At 35.7% G+C, this 18,002-nt stretch overlaps 1 protein-coding gene across 8 annotated transcripts in view; it reads left to right on the top strand.

Moving 5' to 3' along the window:
* The window catches only part of ZNF451 (zinc finger protein 451), an 81,867-nt gene that overhangs the window by 9,401 nt on the left and 54,464 nt on the right, over positions 1–18,002 (top strand). The window contains exon 4 of one of the 8 annotated variants that reach the window (XM_059701309.1): positions 1,059–17,226. The exons of the other annotated variants lie outside the window; for them this stretch is intronic. Within the exon in view, the coding sequence (XP_059557292.1) occupies positions 1,059–2,546 (1,488 nt within the window). The 3' untranslated portion in view covers positions 2,547–17,226. Of the gene's footprint in view, positions 1–1,058; positions 17,227–18,002 lie in introns of those variants that run through there. 8 annotated transcript variants of the gene reach the window in all.

Raw genomic sequence — 18,002 nt, 5'->3', positions numbered from 1 at the left:
TTTAGAAAATGGCATGTAGGAAGGGTTATAGGTGATATATTACTTTAGACATCATATCTTTTAACCTCTTCTATCCCCCATATTTGGAGTTTTCTCTCTTACGTGTGATTTTTTTGGTTGCGGGTTTAACCCTTCAATACTTTCTTTACTTTGAGAACTGAAGCAGCTGAGCCCTTTGTAACACTCTTGTCCTACATTTGTTGTAGCCCAAATTGCTACTAATGGGCTATTTTCTTGGTGGATTACAGAACTCCTTGGTCTTTTTCAGGGTGGCCAGAAGCTTCTGCTCTGTAATAAAAGAGGATTGAGACTTGGACTTGGAATGAAAATACCTAGGTTTTAGTCTCAGCTTTACTCCTTATTAATTCTATGATTTTGGATAAATTAAGTAGCTTTTTAACCTTAGTTTCTTTATCAAATAAAAATAGTACCTACCTCACAGGGTTGTTGTGAGGATGAAATGAGGTAACAAAAATATATTTGAGCTCTTTGAAAACTACAAACCATAAAGTAGGACTATGCAACTGGAAAGTTTTGTTATTCGTGGAGAGTGAATGGGAGAATTTTTAAAGGGGCTTAAAAGTGATTCTACAATGGAGGACTTTTTAAAAAAACTTTTTTTTTTTTCCCCTCAGTGGGACTTACCCCGAGTGTTTTCTGCAGTTATTAGCTCCTTTTATTGACTTAAATATATTGTATAGGATTTTTTTTTTGTTATCACCAATGATCTAACCACCTCTTATCCTTGTATGGGACCAAGCAGCAGGCTAGGATGGCACCACTTGAACTGGGCTTGTTTATATTCTCTTTTTTCAGGGACAGAGTCCCAGATTAATGCCAGTAGTTGGTATTGGGTCTTTGGGAAAGTGAAGCTTGTGGAATTGATTCTTGTGATCCCTTGCTGACCAATAGTGGATTGCATCATTCATTATTTTAATTATAGTAATTTTTAAAAATTGAATTCTACTTACTGGACATGCATCTCTGCACTTGAAAGTTAACATATTAAAAGCATTTTTTTTTCTTCCTTGGTTTTCTTGTTCATGTGGATAACCCAGAGAATGCCTGAGTCTAAGGTGCCATCCTCTGAAAATCATCGCCCAGAAATGTGCTCTAGCTGCAATGTTCCTCTTCCCATTGGAGACAGCAGCTCCTCTGGGAGTTGTACCAGCAGTCCACAGAGGATAGTTTCTCAACCTTCTTCTGTTGAGAACCCATTGGAGAACCAAAAAAATGATCAAAATAATTCAGATTTTAAGATCTCTGAGACAGATACACTTAAACCATCACAAAATTATCAGAATCTGCCTTCATCTCCACTTCTGGTCCCCCAAGAATCTTTGGCCTCTTCACAGGTCAAGGAGGATTTACCGCCAGAGTCTTCAGCTTCACAGCATGGACAGGATGCCATCCTCTATCTCCAGACACAAGTGGCTGAGATGTCCCGAGTGATACGTGATCTACAGTCCAGGAGTTGCTTCAGATTTCACCATTCTAGGCCAAGTGAGAACTCCTCAGTTCCTTGGGACATCACCTCCAAGGAAGAGAATTTATCCACAGTTGAAGAAGAAGCAGACTGCAAATCCCCCTCAGCTGATGACAAAGGACAGCCAGCTGATCCCAGTCAGACCAGTTTCACAGGTCTTTTGAAGAGAATGGAACAGAGAGGTGTTATAAAGAGAGTAACATTACAATCTGAAGCAGAGTCCTGTGACGGGAAACCTGATTATGTGACTTCTAAAAAACGTCTGGTTCCTCCGCTGCATCCTCTTCTGAGAATTGCCACCACTGAGGTTTTTAAAGACCCTGCTGATTGCCATCCTTCTTCTTTCATGGGACACAGGGTATATCCTGTGGCCAAGGATACCTCTCCTTTTCAACCAAACCCTCCAGCTGAGGGTCCCATTGTAGAAGCATTAGAGCATAGCAAAAGAGGAAGCACAACATCTCTTCTAGATTCTACCTCAAAGGAAATGGAGGTCATGGGTTGTAGATTTTACCATGCTGCTTCCATTGCAGCCCGAGCTGCTAGCTACATGGCCTATATGACTCAATATCAGCGTAAACTCTGGGAAGACATGGAGGATCTGGTCCATGACCCAGAGTTTGATCGTGGAAAAGCAAGATGTATAATATCTGATGGTATGGATGCAGGCCTTTGGCAGCTTTGTACTACTAGGGACATCATGGACTCTGTAGTCAGAGTTATGGCAATGGCAGTAGACTACAGAAGGCAAGCCTGGCTCCGACTTACATCTCTCACTAAGAAAACCCAGGAGAAGATCTCACACTTGCCCTTTGATGGCACTTCCCTCTTTGGACAAGATGTGAATGCTGTTGTTGCAGAAGAAAACAGTATAAAAGAAAATGACTATAAAGACCACAACAAATATTATAACCAACATCGATACTTTTATAGTCATGATCAGAAAGCACATTATCACAATAGAGGGTACTCCAAAGGGGATTGGTACAAATCCCGAAACCACCCCTATAGATATAGAAAAAAGGGAGAATCTCCAGAACGCCATGGGTACAAGAATTAATAGCCTGTTTGTTTAGCAGTGTAGCTATCCAGCATCCTAAGTATTTTACTTGCTCTTCCTGACTTAAACAGATCTACATGTAGGTGGTCACCTCAAAAACTGAATGCATGTATGGAATTGCTTCAGCTTACATTTAAATTCTAGACTGTTGGAATGAAGTATATAATAAAATCATGCTTATTGACCAAGTGAGCAGTGGAGACTTTTCATCTAAGTAGGGTTGACAGAGATTTACCCATTATTTCTGATTCAAAGTAAGTACAGAGTAAGGTACTCAGGAATCAGAATCCTCTTGTGATCAAAGAAAAACATAAAGATTTGTTCCTCAGGAAAATCTTGCTGGTAAATTGAGGACCAGGAGATTTATGGCCTGGAAATAACCCACTAACCAGATCTCTGTTTAACACAGAGACAAATCCTTCATTTTTAGGTTATCAGTGCTTCCTTGTTCAGGCTTTGCTTGTCAGATCTTCACAAAATGACAGATCTCTATATCAGGATGAACTCACTGAGTGCATACAACTCAAGCTCTGTGAGACTTCAAAATCAACCATGAAGCTGTATATCAAGAACTGGAATTCAAGTCAAATTTTGCCAAATCTAGTTTGCTTCCAGTGGGATGACTAGATGTTACAGGTCTACAGTGGGCACCAGCTGGAAAAAGACTTTTCTACCCATAATGTCTTTAGAAATCTCACAGCTAACTATCTTCATCAAGACTGGTTGCTATCATACCATTACCACTCGAAGTTACATTATGAGAGAATTCTTAGTTGTTGTCACTTATAAGCCTCTGACATATCAAACTCGTATCAATCACCAAGCTGTGAGACCCAGTAATGGTGTTCTCTCAGGATAATCTGGACCTTTCAACAGGATGACCTTCTTAAACCCACCTTCTAAACAGTTAAAATTTTTGAGCTTGATAATTCATCACACTTTAAATACAAAACAAGATATGTATATTAGTGACCTGGAAATAAAGGATGTTACACTGTCTAGGCATGCAAATCTGAACTCTAAAAAGAGCAAGAATTCCAAACATGCCTGACAATCCAGTTCTCTTACTGTAATAAAGAGAAATGCCATCAATTGATGCAATTGAGAAACCCATAAGTTTTAGACTATAAATGTTGATGTAGTAAAGAGAACATCTCACACAGTTCGGTTTCTGGATATCTATTTAAATGATATATCTTTTAATAATTTCTTAAAAGTCTGAAATCAAGACTTCAGTGACATGTTCTTTGTTTATTCCCTTAACCTAGTCAGACTTTTACCATGAGAGACGACCTTGGTTTAATTAATAGTTCTCCACTATCCTGGAACTAGCAGCAGATACCTCAAATACATGTCTCACAGTATCTTTTCAATCTCAAGGGAGTGGCTGTACTGTATACTAGGCCTTAGATCCTTGTCTTCGCAGCATGACTTCAGAAATGGAGAAAATTGTCAAGTTTGAGGGGTCTGAATACATGACCCAGTATTACTTGCTTGGCAGCCAAAATAGTTTTTTTTAATTGACAGACTTATAAATTTGTAAGTTGTTTGTCAAACATCAACATCTTTTTATCTGCTTGATCGAAATATTTTGGGTCTACTGTTAGTGGAATATAACACTGTTTTAGGATTCATGTGGTTTCAATTTCTTGCCATAGTTCTTGCATAATGGTAATTGACGGTTTTCCTGGAGCCCCACTTTTTAAAAGCTTATTGGAATCTCATCCTTTCTCTCCATCATAACCATATTCAGCACCATATTTGTGCTATAGAGGTTGAAGAGGCAAAAAATCCCAACTTGAAAGAAGTTATTTACTTAGATACTTTAAGGGTATTGTATTAGTCCTATTTGTAGATTAAGTCTAAACTACAGTCTTGAGAGCATCATCTTGCAAGTTTGGTCATATCTACCGTTAATATTTACCTTTATATTTCTGAATTCCCACAAAGTTTTACTTCTACTACTTTAGATCCATACCAATGCTATAGGAACTGTCTTTCAAATTGAACTTTAGAAGAGCATTAATTAACTGCCTATAAAGAATCAGGCCTTAGAAATCATACAAAGATTTTAATACATGATATGTACTACACCAGTAAAGTAGTCTTATGATCCATCCACATGAGACTACAGTTTGTTCTGTGAAAGGACTAGGCACTGGAGAGAGAGAGAGACCGTGGAACTGTTCTGTATAGCTGCACATAGGTGTTCCAAATTAGCTAAGGCTACTTCAGAGTGCTCCCACTTTTCCTTTCCTTCCTTGAATTAAATACTGGGCCACAAACTCGATGGTTTTTGAGGTACTCTTATTTTCCAGAAACCAAGCCAAACTGAATGATGCTTTAAGTATGAAGTATGATTTTTTGAAATTGCTTTGGCACTTCTGCTTAATATGCTCCTCCTTTGTAATTTTTTATTGTGGTTTAAAGAAGACAACCTAAAATTTACCACATGAACCATTTTTAAGTGTATAGTTCAGTAGTAGTGTTAGCTATATGTACATTGTTGTGTGTAGCTCCTCCTTTCTTAAATATTTCTAAAACAGCATTGCTATTCTCTTTCTCCTATGTTATGTTGCTCAATAATAAAGCTGAAAACATTGCTTTATCACTCTCTAATTGCTATGTCCAAGCCTCTCCAGGGGATTTTCCTACAAGTAAAAAAGTATTTAGAAATTATTGAATTTCGATAATCAAGTAGGTAACTTCTGAAGGGATTTGACAATTGAGTGGGGATAGGGACAAAATGCTGTAGAGTTGGTAGTTATAAATTAGTTTCTTGACTACAGAAGAAACATCCTTAACCTGTTTGGTTTTTGTTATTTTAAAATCTTTCCCTGCATACTTGAATGATGATGGTGTTATGAAACTAAAAATGAGGACTTGGTCTAGGGAGACAACCCCAGTAGCGTATGGAACTCATAATTAGATAAGTTTTCATATTGTGCCTGTGATGTGCAGAGCCTGTGACAAAATTCTCCATTAGGCTAACCTCTTACGTTTAAATACTTTAGGTTTTCTAGGAGGCCTTGGAATAATTGTAAGTTAATAATTTGGTATTCTCAAAAGGGATGCATCTAATGATCCTTTTTCTTCAAAATGTTATTTCTTGACTAGACATAAAATATATGTGGACACAATATGATTTCTTGTAGTTACTGTGTATGGAGAAATACTGTTTCCATTAATTGTTATATGAAGTGCCTTTTTAAATTTCACACTTGTTTAAAAGTTAACATTTTGATGTCTTGCATATGTTGCTGGTGATAAGTGAATTTTGTACAGTGATTTTTAATCTTGTAGTTTATTCATTTGTACAATTAATTGCACTATCTAAATGTACTCTCCTTCTGAATGTTTTTTTTATAGCACTGTTTATCCATTTCAGAAGGTTGTAGAGTATGTCCCTCCTTTATTTAAACAACTTCACAATAGTACATTTTAGTTAATAGTGATTGGCTCAGTTTTTTGGGCATTAGGGCAGCTTTGTTTTCTACCTGTAGATTGTAGGCTTTCTGATTGAGCCATTTGTCTCCTATCTAGCCATGGTAACACAACTTATATTTGACATTAGGAAAAAGTAGTAAATTTGCAGACACTTTATCTTTCTATTTTTTTTTAAGACTGTGTGACAGCTTCCTTATCACTGTAATTGCAATTTAAACTTTTTACAATTGTGTGGCAGCTTCTTTATCAGTATAATTTTATTATTTACTTAGTCCTCAAAATTGCATTTGAGGGGAGCATAAACTCTGTCAGGCTACTTGGATACTATTTAGTATATCACATTAGTACTGTACCGAGTGATCTGATTAGTAATGTCCTTGAGGTCCCAATACATACAGGATAAATTCTCAATTACCAAATACAAGGAGATTGGAATAGGCACAGTCCAGAATCCCTTCTAGTTATAAAATTGGATACAGAGTTGAATGACATGGATGAACAGCATTAAATGCTACATTCAGTATTCTTGAGGATGTAATTAATTGATAGGGATTCTAATGAAGGGTTGAAATTATGGATTAGATCTTTGTAGAAAGAGTTTTAAAGATTGCAATAATTGAAAACTTTTTTTAAAAAATGTGAGGCATATTTTGCCCGTGACTTGCACTATTTAGGTTCCCTCATCTTTTGAAATTTATAATTTTTTACCTAATGTTAACCACAAATCCAATGGTCATATCTGTATGCATCAACCAGATCGATTCTATATAGTTTTTCATTAGTGGATACACTTAACAAAAATATACAGGCGGAAGTTATCAGTAAACTGATGATGACTGCATTGAATGCAAATATTTTAGTTATTTTTTTCAGATAGAACAAGTTTTGTAAGCCATTAAAATATCCTTAATGGAATTTTTCTTCCTGGGTGAATGATGAGAATATTGTTTTATTACATCTTTTTTCTCTTAGTGATTAGTGGGATGATATTTTTGTACTGCTTTGTCTTTTCATTTGCTTGATTTTATATAATGAAAACTTTTTTATAGTATTGTTTGGTACCATTGAAGTATCTTATTACTGGAAATTATGTTTGCTTACAGTTGGCTATAACTGGAAGTAATCACAGTCCAACCATGACCTTTTGATGGTAGCATATCAGTTCATTCTTTGTATTGATCTTCTTTATGTAACACCTCTTTTTACAATGGTGTCTGATCTTCCCTTAATCTCTTTGATGTAGATTATATTTTTCATTCTGCCCGTATAACTAGCCAGGATTTTGATGTGGCTTTATGTTTGTATATTTAAATACAATGCCTTCAGCATTATTGTAAGAGATTTTCTAGTTTTCTCTTTTAATGTCTTTAAAAAAACAACAACAGTATCGAGTCCAGTCTCTTAAACTATTCCCCATCTATTGAACCTTCATTAGTTTTTTTTTTGAACCTTCATTAGTTTCTAATGCTTTCTTGTTTAATGGTAGTATTATTTTCTCATTTCTATATATACTTCACACAAATGTATTATTACATATAGTTTGTGGTCAATTGCATCTTTTCTCTGTATAAAGATTTTAGGGCCTTCACCATGAATTTATAGTTAGTACAGTTCTGAGATGTGTACTGTATCTTAAAGTTAGCCAGTTTTCTCTAGGTCTTAAGGGCTTTACTGGTTTTGTTGAGGTAACTGTCCATTTCAAATGGTCTGTTAGACTTTCTGATGCCTTGTTAAGAATTCAACAAGAGTTCTCAGGTTGTCTGTACTTTTAGGACTTTGGAGCTCTCTCAAGTTGTATTGAGTTTTCATATATTCCTGAATATATTCCTTGGTAGAGGTGAAGTAAATGCTTTATATCTGGTAATAATTTTAAAATTTTTCCTCTGACCTTAAGTATTTCAAGGGTTATTATATGAGTTTTGTTAGTTGTCCCTTTATAAGACTAACTTTGAGATGCTATTTTTCCCCCAGGATCTATCATATGCTTTCTGTTTTGTCCCCCCCCTCCCCGGGCCCATAAGAGTGGTTCTATCATAGCATTCAATTTTAAGGGCTACAATTAAACCTCTTGTTAACTCCCATTTTTATTTATGATGACTATGTTTCACAATACTTTCATTTATAATGTAGTAATGTGTTAAAATAACTAGTTGGTTTGTGGTCAGCTTTATCTGTACTTATTTTAATTAGTGAAGCTACAATGATGTAAACGATGGGGGCGAAACATATTTTGTCACCAGTTTTAAATTTTCAGTTCTATTTTTAAAACATTTATTTACATTAAGCTTCCTGCTGTTAGGTGTGCAGCCCATTCCTTTCTGTCTTGGGTAGAATATAGTTAATTTGTAATTGGTCTCATTTAGAATCTGAGCACAGAGTTGCATGCATGTTGGTCTTTGTTTAATAGCTTGAAACAGCACCTATTTTCTTTTACTTTTGGCAAAAATATATTTTGACAGATCGTGGAAGCACCTTGATAGCCTTGAGTCTAATTGTCATCTGCCTGAGAAGGAAGTAGAGGAGAGAACCTTCATTTATAGAACTTATATTTACTAGGCTGCTAATTGCAAGGCACTCGAGGTGGACATTCACCCTTATTTTGTAGATGAGGAAATGAAATTTACCAATAAGCCACTTGTTCAAGCAGTGGAACTGAGCTTTGAATACAGATTCTATTCCTTCATAGTCTCAAGTCAACATTGTACTAGGCTGCCTCCCTGTGTTTTTCAAGGTTCCACTCAAATCTTACCTCTCTGATTAGCTTATTTGAGATATACTAATCTTTGTCTTCCATGATATACACTAATCTTTGATATATACTAGTATTTGTATTTGTCTGTACTCTCGTCCCTTAGTATTTGATGCCTTATATTAACTAATTCCTGGTTATTTCGCTTGTCAGATAAAAACCCCCCCGAACATCTTAGTTCTCCCATTGAAGTTTTACTGTACTATACTAAGATTATTCTTGATGCATAGTCATTGGCTTCTCTTTCATATGTTGCTTATTTGCATCCTATTTATTTTCAGCACTGATTGTTTAAGTCAGTGGTGGGGAAAGTCTGGCCCTCAGGCCACATAAGGCTGTGAAATCATTTGGTCTGGCTCTGCTAAGGCATTAGAGGTGAATTAATTAAATGTTTGACCAAATAAAGCAGGCTAATTTTTAAGTTGATAATTTTGTACGGCCCGAGACTGATGATATAAATATCCAACTGGCCCATGGCAGAAAAAAGGTTCCCCACCCCTGGTTTAAGTAATGGTTCTTACTGCTTTTTTTTTCTTAGTTCTATCCTTTTTGTTACACCCATTTTGTTTGAGATATACACTTAAACATTGTTTTTACTGGTAACTTGAGGATATTGGCTTAATGGAAGGAAGGTAGAATGATGCGAAGCACATGGTATTTGAATTCCAAACACTTTGACCTGAGTATTAGCAAGTCACTTATTTTCTGAGCCTCTGTTTTTCTACTTTCAAATGAGGTAATGCCTAGAAATACTTTGAAAACTCAAAAGCCCAATATAGATTTTCTTCAGTAGTTCTGCTATTTCTGTTCATATTGGTAGATTTCTTGTTACTGTGGGATGGTATTGAATATAAATACAGATACATTTTAAGATGTATTTAATAGCATGTAATAGTTTTGTGTCATCAGATCATGTTCTTGTTTTCAGTTTTTTAGGCTGAATTAGACTATATTGCAAGCCCAGCAATGGACTCTCATTGAAAGACATTTAAATAAAATAGTCTCTTTTCTCAAGAGCAAGCTAAGAAATGTTCATAATAAACGATGAAAAAATTAAAGAGAATGTAGAATGAAGAGCTAGGATATGTAGGTACGTGTATACAATTTTTGATGGATGGTATTTTGTCATTTTGTGTCAGTGTTGAAAACAATAATCTTTTTATTTGTCAAACATCTCTCAATAATTGCCATGTGCAGGCAGGTACTGAGGAATGTCTGGGGATGCTGGGAGTTAACACATTGTGGACCAGTAGTTTTATTGCTAGCTTTACCCAGTGGCCAGATAAGTTTCTCTTGAATGAGTACAAAAAACGTTTTACATAAATGTTAAAGGCACCCTTTAAAATTAAATACCCATTGCATTTTGAAGTTATTTATTGCATGTGCTTACAAGCTAATATCTTTTTAAAGTATGATTGGCCACAAGCCTTAGAACAGAAAACACGAGAATTCTCGTGATCTGTCCGCAATGTGTTAAGAGATGTTATATTAAGAGAACGGAATACCAGTATAGTGTAATTATCCTGTTTAGAGGAATGCCTGTGATGAAGTTGGGACAAAAGAGAGATTCATCTGGAGGGTCAAGGAAGCTTTTCTTACCAAATTCTTGAGCTGAAGTTTGGAACATGATCAGAAAAGGGTGTTGGACTAGTGGAGAATAGGAGCAAGGCAATTGGGTGAAGGAATCAGTGTGTGCAGGGCATGGGAACATTGTGTTTCTGGTTTCAGAATTGTAAGAAACGGCCCTTAAGAGGCTAGAATTGGAGGAGATTAAGTTGAAGGAAGAGGATACGTTACCCATGAAATCATTGGTTCCTATCCCTTTAGAGTGTACTGTTTGTATGTAGCCTTTACTTGTAGAAAGTAAAGTCTGTCTATAGGTTGGTTTGTACTGTAGTCCACTGTAGACATCCAGAGCAAATATTTTTCTTCCTGAGCTAAGCCAAAGGAGAGCTCTCAATCAGTGCACCTCTAGCCCTAGGGACAGCTCAGGCATTGAAATAGAACTGAGATAGTGGTTGAGAATAACTTTGAAGATGAACAGGATAATGTCCCTGAAGTGGAAGGTGACATCCCATTATGGGTGTATAGTTGCATACTTTAGGATTGTCTATTGGCAGTGTATCCTCAGCGTAGCTAAATGTGGGTAATTTCCCTGTGTGTTGGCTTACAGATCATTTGTGGGTGGACTTGGGAAAAATGAAGATATTTCTAAAAAGTTGCTTCATTGTAGTTATGAGGTATTGTATTGAAGGAAGGGCCTGTGAACTTCGTGCAAGTGGTATCTCCAGCAGCACCCAAAGCACATTTTGCCAACTTTCTGTTTGTTTTTTTCTTTGGTTTGATTTTCTTGCTGCTGTTGTCACTTTCACCTTTTCTTGCTGCATAATTCATCCTTTTTTTTTTTTTTTTTCCTGTGCCAGAGGTAGAGCAGTGGCACTCAGGATTAAAATGATGTAACTCTTCTTTGCTTTGCTTTGCTTTATATTCAGAGATATTTTTTAATTCCTTTAAGTTCCAAAGTTACATTTATTTATTTATTTTTGCCCTATACTGAAGGAGAATCAAAGTCATCCTTCCTAGAAGGGATTTTTATACATATAGATATTGGCAATTTACCCAAAAGACAATACAGGAAGAACCTTATTTAACAGGCTCAATGGTACTAGCCTTCTTAACTTACTAAATTACAGAATGGGGTATAGTTGTATGTATGTTTTAAAATTTGTTCATATAAAGTAGATGAAAAAAAATGAAGTAGATGTTCTGTGTACTTTGTATTTGTAAACAATAACCATTTGGAGAAGGAAGGAGATTGCTTTGTACAAAAGGCTTGTTTCCTGGGTCCAAAGCTTTGCTGCTGGAGATGGTAAATAAATATTGTACTGCTTTGCTGTGTTTATTATTCTGCTTTATCTGTATTTGAATATAAAATTCTTGAGGAAAATTGTTGCTTTTCAAAATGTTTTTTGGGATGTGACTTGAGTTATGAGTTGGGCAGAAGAAACTTCTGGTAAACAGCACTTCTAGGGGTGCAAACTTCAGACCAAACTATGGACCAAAGCTTTAGGATGGGCAATTTGACTTTGTATGAAGTAATGCAGTTTCAGGAATTCTTTTCAAGTGCACTAGTCAGATGTATAATACAATTTGCAAAGTTAATTTATGCTACTTTTGCAGTTGGTTGCTCCTTTGAGCTTTTTTAAAATTGGGATCCCTTACATAGAAGATAAAGATATAGGTGATCTTCCAATTGGTGCTCCTCTGACTAATCAGTGCCAGCTGACACTCAGATATCCTATATAATAAAAGGCTAATATGCAAATCCACCAAACTGTGGAAGGACTGGTCCCTATGATGTGCACTGACCACCAGGGGGCAGATGCTGAATGCAGGAGCTGCCCCCTGGTGGTCAGTGTGCTCCCACAGGGGAGCGCTGCTCAGCCAGAAGCCAGGCTCACAGCTGGAGACTGTAGCAGTGGTGGCGGGAGTCTCTCCCACCTCCGTGGCAGCACTAAGGATGTCTGACTGACGGCTTAAGCCCATTCCCCGCTAAGCCATCTGTCAGTCGGACATCTCCTGAGGGCTCCTGTTCTGCGAGAGGGTGCAGGCCGGCCGGAGGGAACCCCCAGAGTGCATGATTTTTGTGCACTGGGCCTCTAGTAACAATGTAAATAAACCTCTGCCTTGTATTGTTTTATCTCTATTCCCTCTCCCTTTCTTCACCACCCTCCTACCTCCTACAACTTTCATCTTTTTTTATTCCTGGCTTTTTTTAGTAGCCAAAAAGTGCTTTGATGAGTCAGGGAACTGGGTTGTTGCATCAGTTCTCTGGATAATAACTATTTTTACAGAGTGTTTTCTCATAGGGTATATCACCTGGTGTGGGACATAGAGCAGAATTATTCTATTTCACAGTGGTCCAGTAACTATATTCACATTTTTCATTAAAAAATGCTTAATTTTTATCATTTTTGTTAGTCACTCAAGAACTAAAGTATTTTTTAGAGATTAGTAATAATGATTTTAAAATATAAATCATTTGTCTATCATTAAAGAGCCACAAAATGATCTGTGCCCTAGCCAGTTTGGCTCAGTAGGTAGAGCATCGGCCTGTGGACTGAAGGGTCCCGGGTTTGATTAGGGTCAAGGGCACATGCCCGGGTTACGGGCTCAATCCCAGCAGGGGGTGTGCAGGAGGAAGCTCATCAGTGATTCTCTCTCATCTCGATGTTTGTATCTCTCCCTTTCCCTTCCTCTCTAAAATCAATAAAAATATATTTTAAAAAATGATCCACTGCCACAAGCTGTTATAAAATGATAATTTCTCCTGTGCAAGACCCACTTTTCATTACTGAGTTTCTAGAGATTGCTTTACAAAAGAAGAATTGCTACTTATATCCTCTATTTTCTTTGATTTGATCTTGGCAAATATTTTTAGAAAACTGATTTAGCAAGTTATGGCAATAACAAGTGACTTAGAGACTCCACTTTTGGGTGAGCTGATGAGTGGAAAGTAAAGTGAAAGATCTGCCTGTATTTAATTTGAGAAAATTTGGATGCAGAAATTCTTGCCAAAATATTACCAAACTAAATTCTACAGTAGATATGTGCAAGTATCATACAACATAATCAAGTGGGATTTATTCTGGGGATGTAAGGATGGGTCAACATTTGCAAATCAATCCACATGAACACCACATTGACAAAATGAAGGATAAAAATTATATAGATACAGAAAAAGCTTTTGACAAAATTCATACATTTATGGTAAAAACCCTAAACGAAGTGGGTATAGAGGGAATGTACCTTGGCATAATTAAGGCCATATATGACAACCCCCCAGGTAACATGATTAACAGTGAAAAGTTGAAAGCTTTTCCTCTGAGATTAGGAACAAGACAAGGATGCCACTCTGCCACTTTTATTCAACACTAGAGGCCCGATGCACAAAATTCATGTAAGGAACTCGGCCCTCGCAGCCCCGCCTGGCCCTTGCAGCCCCTCGCATTCCCGGCTTCATCTGGAAGGTCGTCTGGATGGTCGTCCTGCTGTCCAATCTAATTAGCATATTAGCTATTATAGTATAGGACTTAGACCAGCAAAGAAAAGGCATCCAACTGGAGACCAGAAAGGAAGAAGTAAAACTCACAATTTGCTGCTGATATACTATATAGATGGTTCCTGATTTAAGATGGTTTGACTTTAGGATGGTGTGAAAGTGATACATAGTAAAAACTGGCTGGGCTAAGCTATGTTTGGTAGCTTAAGTGTATTAAATGCATTTTTTACTTACAATCTCATCAACTTAAGATGAATTTATTGGGACATAACCCCATTATAAGTCAGGGAACATCTATATGTTGAAAACCTAAAGACTCCAGCAAAAAAACTAATAAATGAATTCATTAAAGTTGCAGAATAAAAAGTTAATATACAGAAGTTTTATACAGTAATAACGAACTATCAGAAGAAGAAATTAAGAAAATTCCATTTATAATTGCATCGAAAAGAATAAAATACCTAGGTATATATTTAACCAGGGAGATGAAAGACCTCTACACTGAAAAGTATAAGACATTGGTGAAAGAAATTAAAGAATGCACAAATAAAGGAACAGATAATTTTGTGCACATGTATGAGAAGAATTAATATTATTAAAATGTCCATAGTATCCAGTGCATACACATATTCAATGCAATTCTTATCAAAATTCAAACAGCATTTTTCACAGAGCTAGAATAAGTCCAAAATTTATATGGAACCACAAAATACCTTGAATAGCCAAAGTAATCTTGAAAAAGAACAGAGAGAGCACACTTTTTGATTTCAAACTATATTACAAAGCTATAATAATCAAAACAGTATGGTTTTGGCATAAAAACTGATACATAGATTAATGGAACCAAAGAGGCCAGAAATAAACCCACATATATATGGTCAATTAATTTATGACAAAAACTCTCTTCAATAAGTGGTAGTAGGAAAACTGGACAGCAACATGCAAAAGAAATTAAACTAGACCACTGTCTTACACCATGCACAAAAATTAACTCAAAATGTTTGATTACAGACTTGAATGTAAGACCTGAAACCATAAAACTCCTAGAAAGAAACAGGCCCCTTGACATCAGTCTTGTCATTTACTTTCTGATCTGACTCCAAAAGAAAAACAAGTGGGACTATATCAAACTAAAAATTTGCACAGCAAAGGAAACCATCAAAATGAAAAGGCAGTCTACTGAATTGGAGAAGATATTTGCAAATTATATATTCAATAAGGGGTTAATATCCAAAATGTATAAATAACTTAAAAGCAAAAAACACCCAATTCAATTAAAAATGGACAGAAGATATGAACAGTTTTCAAAGAAGGCTTACAGATGGACAGCAGCCACATTGAAAAATGTTCAACATCACTAATTATCAGGGAAATGCAAATCACAACCACAATGAGCTAATACCTCACTTCTGTTAGAATGGTGGCCATTATTAAAATGACAAGAAATAAGTGTTAAAGTAGATGGAGAGAAAGGGGAACACTCATACACTGTGGGACTGTAAATCGATGCAACCACTATGGAAAACAATATGGAGAGTCCTCAAAAAATTAAAAATAGCACTACCATATGACCTAGCTATTCCACTTCTGAGAATTTGAGAAAAGTAAATCCTCCAAAATACTAATTAAAGCCGGTATATGCACCCATATGTTCATTGCTGCATTGTTTATAGTAGCCAAGGTATAGAAACAACTTGGGTGTCTGTTGATGGATGATTAAGAAAATGTGATACACACACACACAGTGAAATAATACTCAGTGAAGTAAGTTAGACAAATACTGTCTGATTTCACTTGTATGTGCAATCTTTAAAAAATGAAAACAAAACTTCTAGATAGAGAGAACAGGTTCGTGGTTATCAGATGGGAAGGGTTTGGGGGTTGGAGGATGGATAAAATGAGTGAAGGGACTTCAATTGTATCTTGACAGTTGGTTACAAGACTTATTTTGGTGATTACTTTGTAGTGTATACAAAGATCAAATTATACCATTTCTTGTAACTAATAATAGTGTTATATACCAAGTTTACCTCAAAAATGAGTATAAAAATAAGAAAATATTTGAGAAAATTATTCAAGAGACCTTCTTTGAAAAGTTTTATAAAACAGTTTATAGCCAGTTTTTTCAGCATTCAATACCAGTTTGTAATACCAAAGTGGGGTTGATAAGCATGTGGCACTTAATTTTCTATTCTATAATACATTTCGGGATTGAGAGTGAATATTTAATGAAATAGGCATTCGCAGACGAATATTAAAAGGAAGTCAACTCATAAAGTCATTTCAGTATGCATTAATGAAGACTAGACAGATGAACAGAAATTTGGGTTCTAATAAAATTTCTTTGTGACTTAATTAGCTTCCTTTTGAATAAATCTATTAAACATTGAGGAATTATATTTGTGATAGGAAAAGCTAATGATTTTACTTTCTATATTTAAAATCCAAACCAGAAAAGCAGTAGGTCAGGTCTAAGTTGAATAATACTTTTAAGTTTTAACTTTTAACTTTTAATTTGACTATATGTACTTTTAATATTTTAAATACATTTTAAAATACAAATCAGTACATGTGCTTTGGATTTTTTAAAAGCATATATGTAATTAAAGGAAAATACACACTTATGAGTATGTTTTAGTAATGCTTTTTGCTTTAAAGTAGTAATGGTGTTTGACATCAGAACTGTGTAAAAATATTTACTCAGTAGCCATTAAGCCTGTTGAACTGAAAATGACTTACCTAATTCTTGCTTATCTATTTGTTAGGTTTGGAAAGTAATGTAACCTACTTATTACATTATTAGAGACAAAAATCGAGAGGGAAAAAATACAATTTACTACTAGATTATGTTCCTTCTAATACAAAATTTTCATCTGTCTTTATGAAGAGTATATGTTAAATGTAGTTTTATAAGGCATAAATTAGTGATTTAAGCCAAATCCATTACATTTTCAAACAAGAGATTGGGATTCTCAACAGTTTTTGTCCTTATACAGTCTTGTTCATTGATAAGTGAAACTTTGTTAATTTTATTACATTGCTGATTGTAGAAATATTAGAAAGTAGAATTTAAAAAAGAGAAAACTCTTCCAGACAAAAATAACTATTAACATTTTTATTTATACCTGCTAGATTTTACTTACATATTTTTAAAGGAATCATTTTTACTTTTTTTAAAAAATAGATTTTTATTGATTTCAGAGAGAGGAAGGGAGGGAGATAGAAACATTAATGATGAGAGAAAATCATTGATCAGCTGCCCCCTGCACATCCCCTACTGGGGATCGAGCCGCAAACCTGTGCATGTGCCCTGGCCAGGGGTTGAACCATAACCTCCTGGTTAGAGGGTCGACACTCAGCCACTGAGCCACACTAGCTGGGCTCTAATAGAACATTTTTTAAATTAAGATTTTATTTATTTATTTAAAAAATTTTAGGTTCACAGCAAAATTCAGATGAAGGTACAGGGATTTCACATATACTGCCTGTTCCAAGACATGCCTAGCTTCCCCTATTATCAACATCCCCCAATATAGTGGTACATTTGTTATAATTGATGAACCTACATTGACCCATCATTATCACCGAAAGTCATTAGAGTTCATTCTTGTAATTCTGTGGCTTGGGACAAATATATAATGACAAGTATCCACCTTTATAGTATTATACAGAATAATTTACTGCCCTAAAATTTTTTTGTACTTAGCTAATTTATCCCTCTCTCCCTTCCCACAAAGCCCCTGGCAACTACAGATCATTTTTTACTATCACTATAGTTTTGCCTTGTCCAGAATTCCATATAGTTAGAATCATGCCTTTTTATTTATTTATTTATTTTTTTAAAAATATATTTTATTGATTTTTTTACAGAGAGGAAGGGAGAGGGATAGCGAGTTAGAAACATCGATGAGAGAGAAACATCGATCAGCTGCCTCCTGCACATCTCCTACTGGGGGTGTGCCCGCAACCCAGGTACATGCCCTTGACCGGAATCGAACCTGGGACCTTTCAGTCCACAGGCCGACGCTCTTTCCACTGAGCCAAACCGGTTTTGACGTGAATCACGCCTTTTTAGATTGGCTTGTTTCCTTTAGTGATATGTATTTCCATTTCCTTCATGTCTTTTCATGCCTTGATAGCTTGTTTCTTTTCAGAAAGAATAATATTTCATCACCTGGATGTACCACAATTTATTCAT

This window comes from Myotis daubentonii, chromosome 6 (assembly GCF_963259705.1).
Source record: "Myotis daubentonii chromosome 6, mMyoDau2.1, whole genome shotgun sequence".
NCBI lineage: Eukaryota > Metazoa > Chordata > Mammalia > Chiroptera > Vespertilionidae > Myotis > Myotis daubentonii.
The sequence above is the reverse complement of the archived record's forward strand: the minus strand, read 5'-3'. Positions and strand labels throughout refer to the sequence as shown.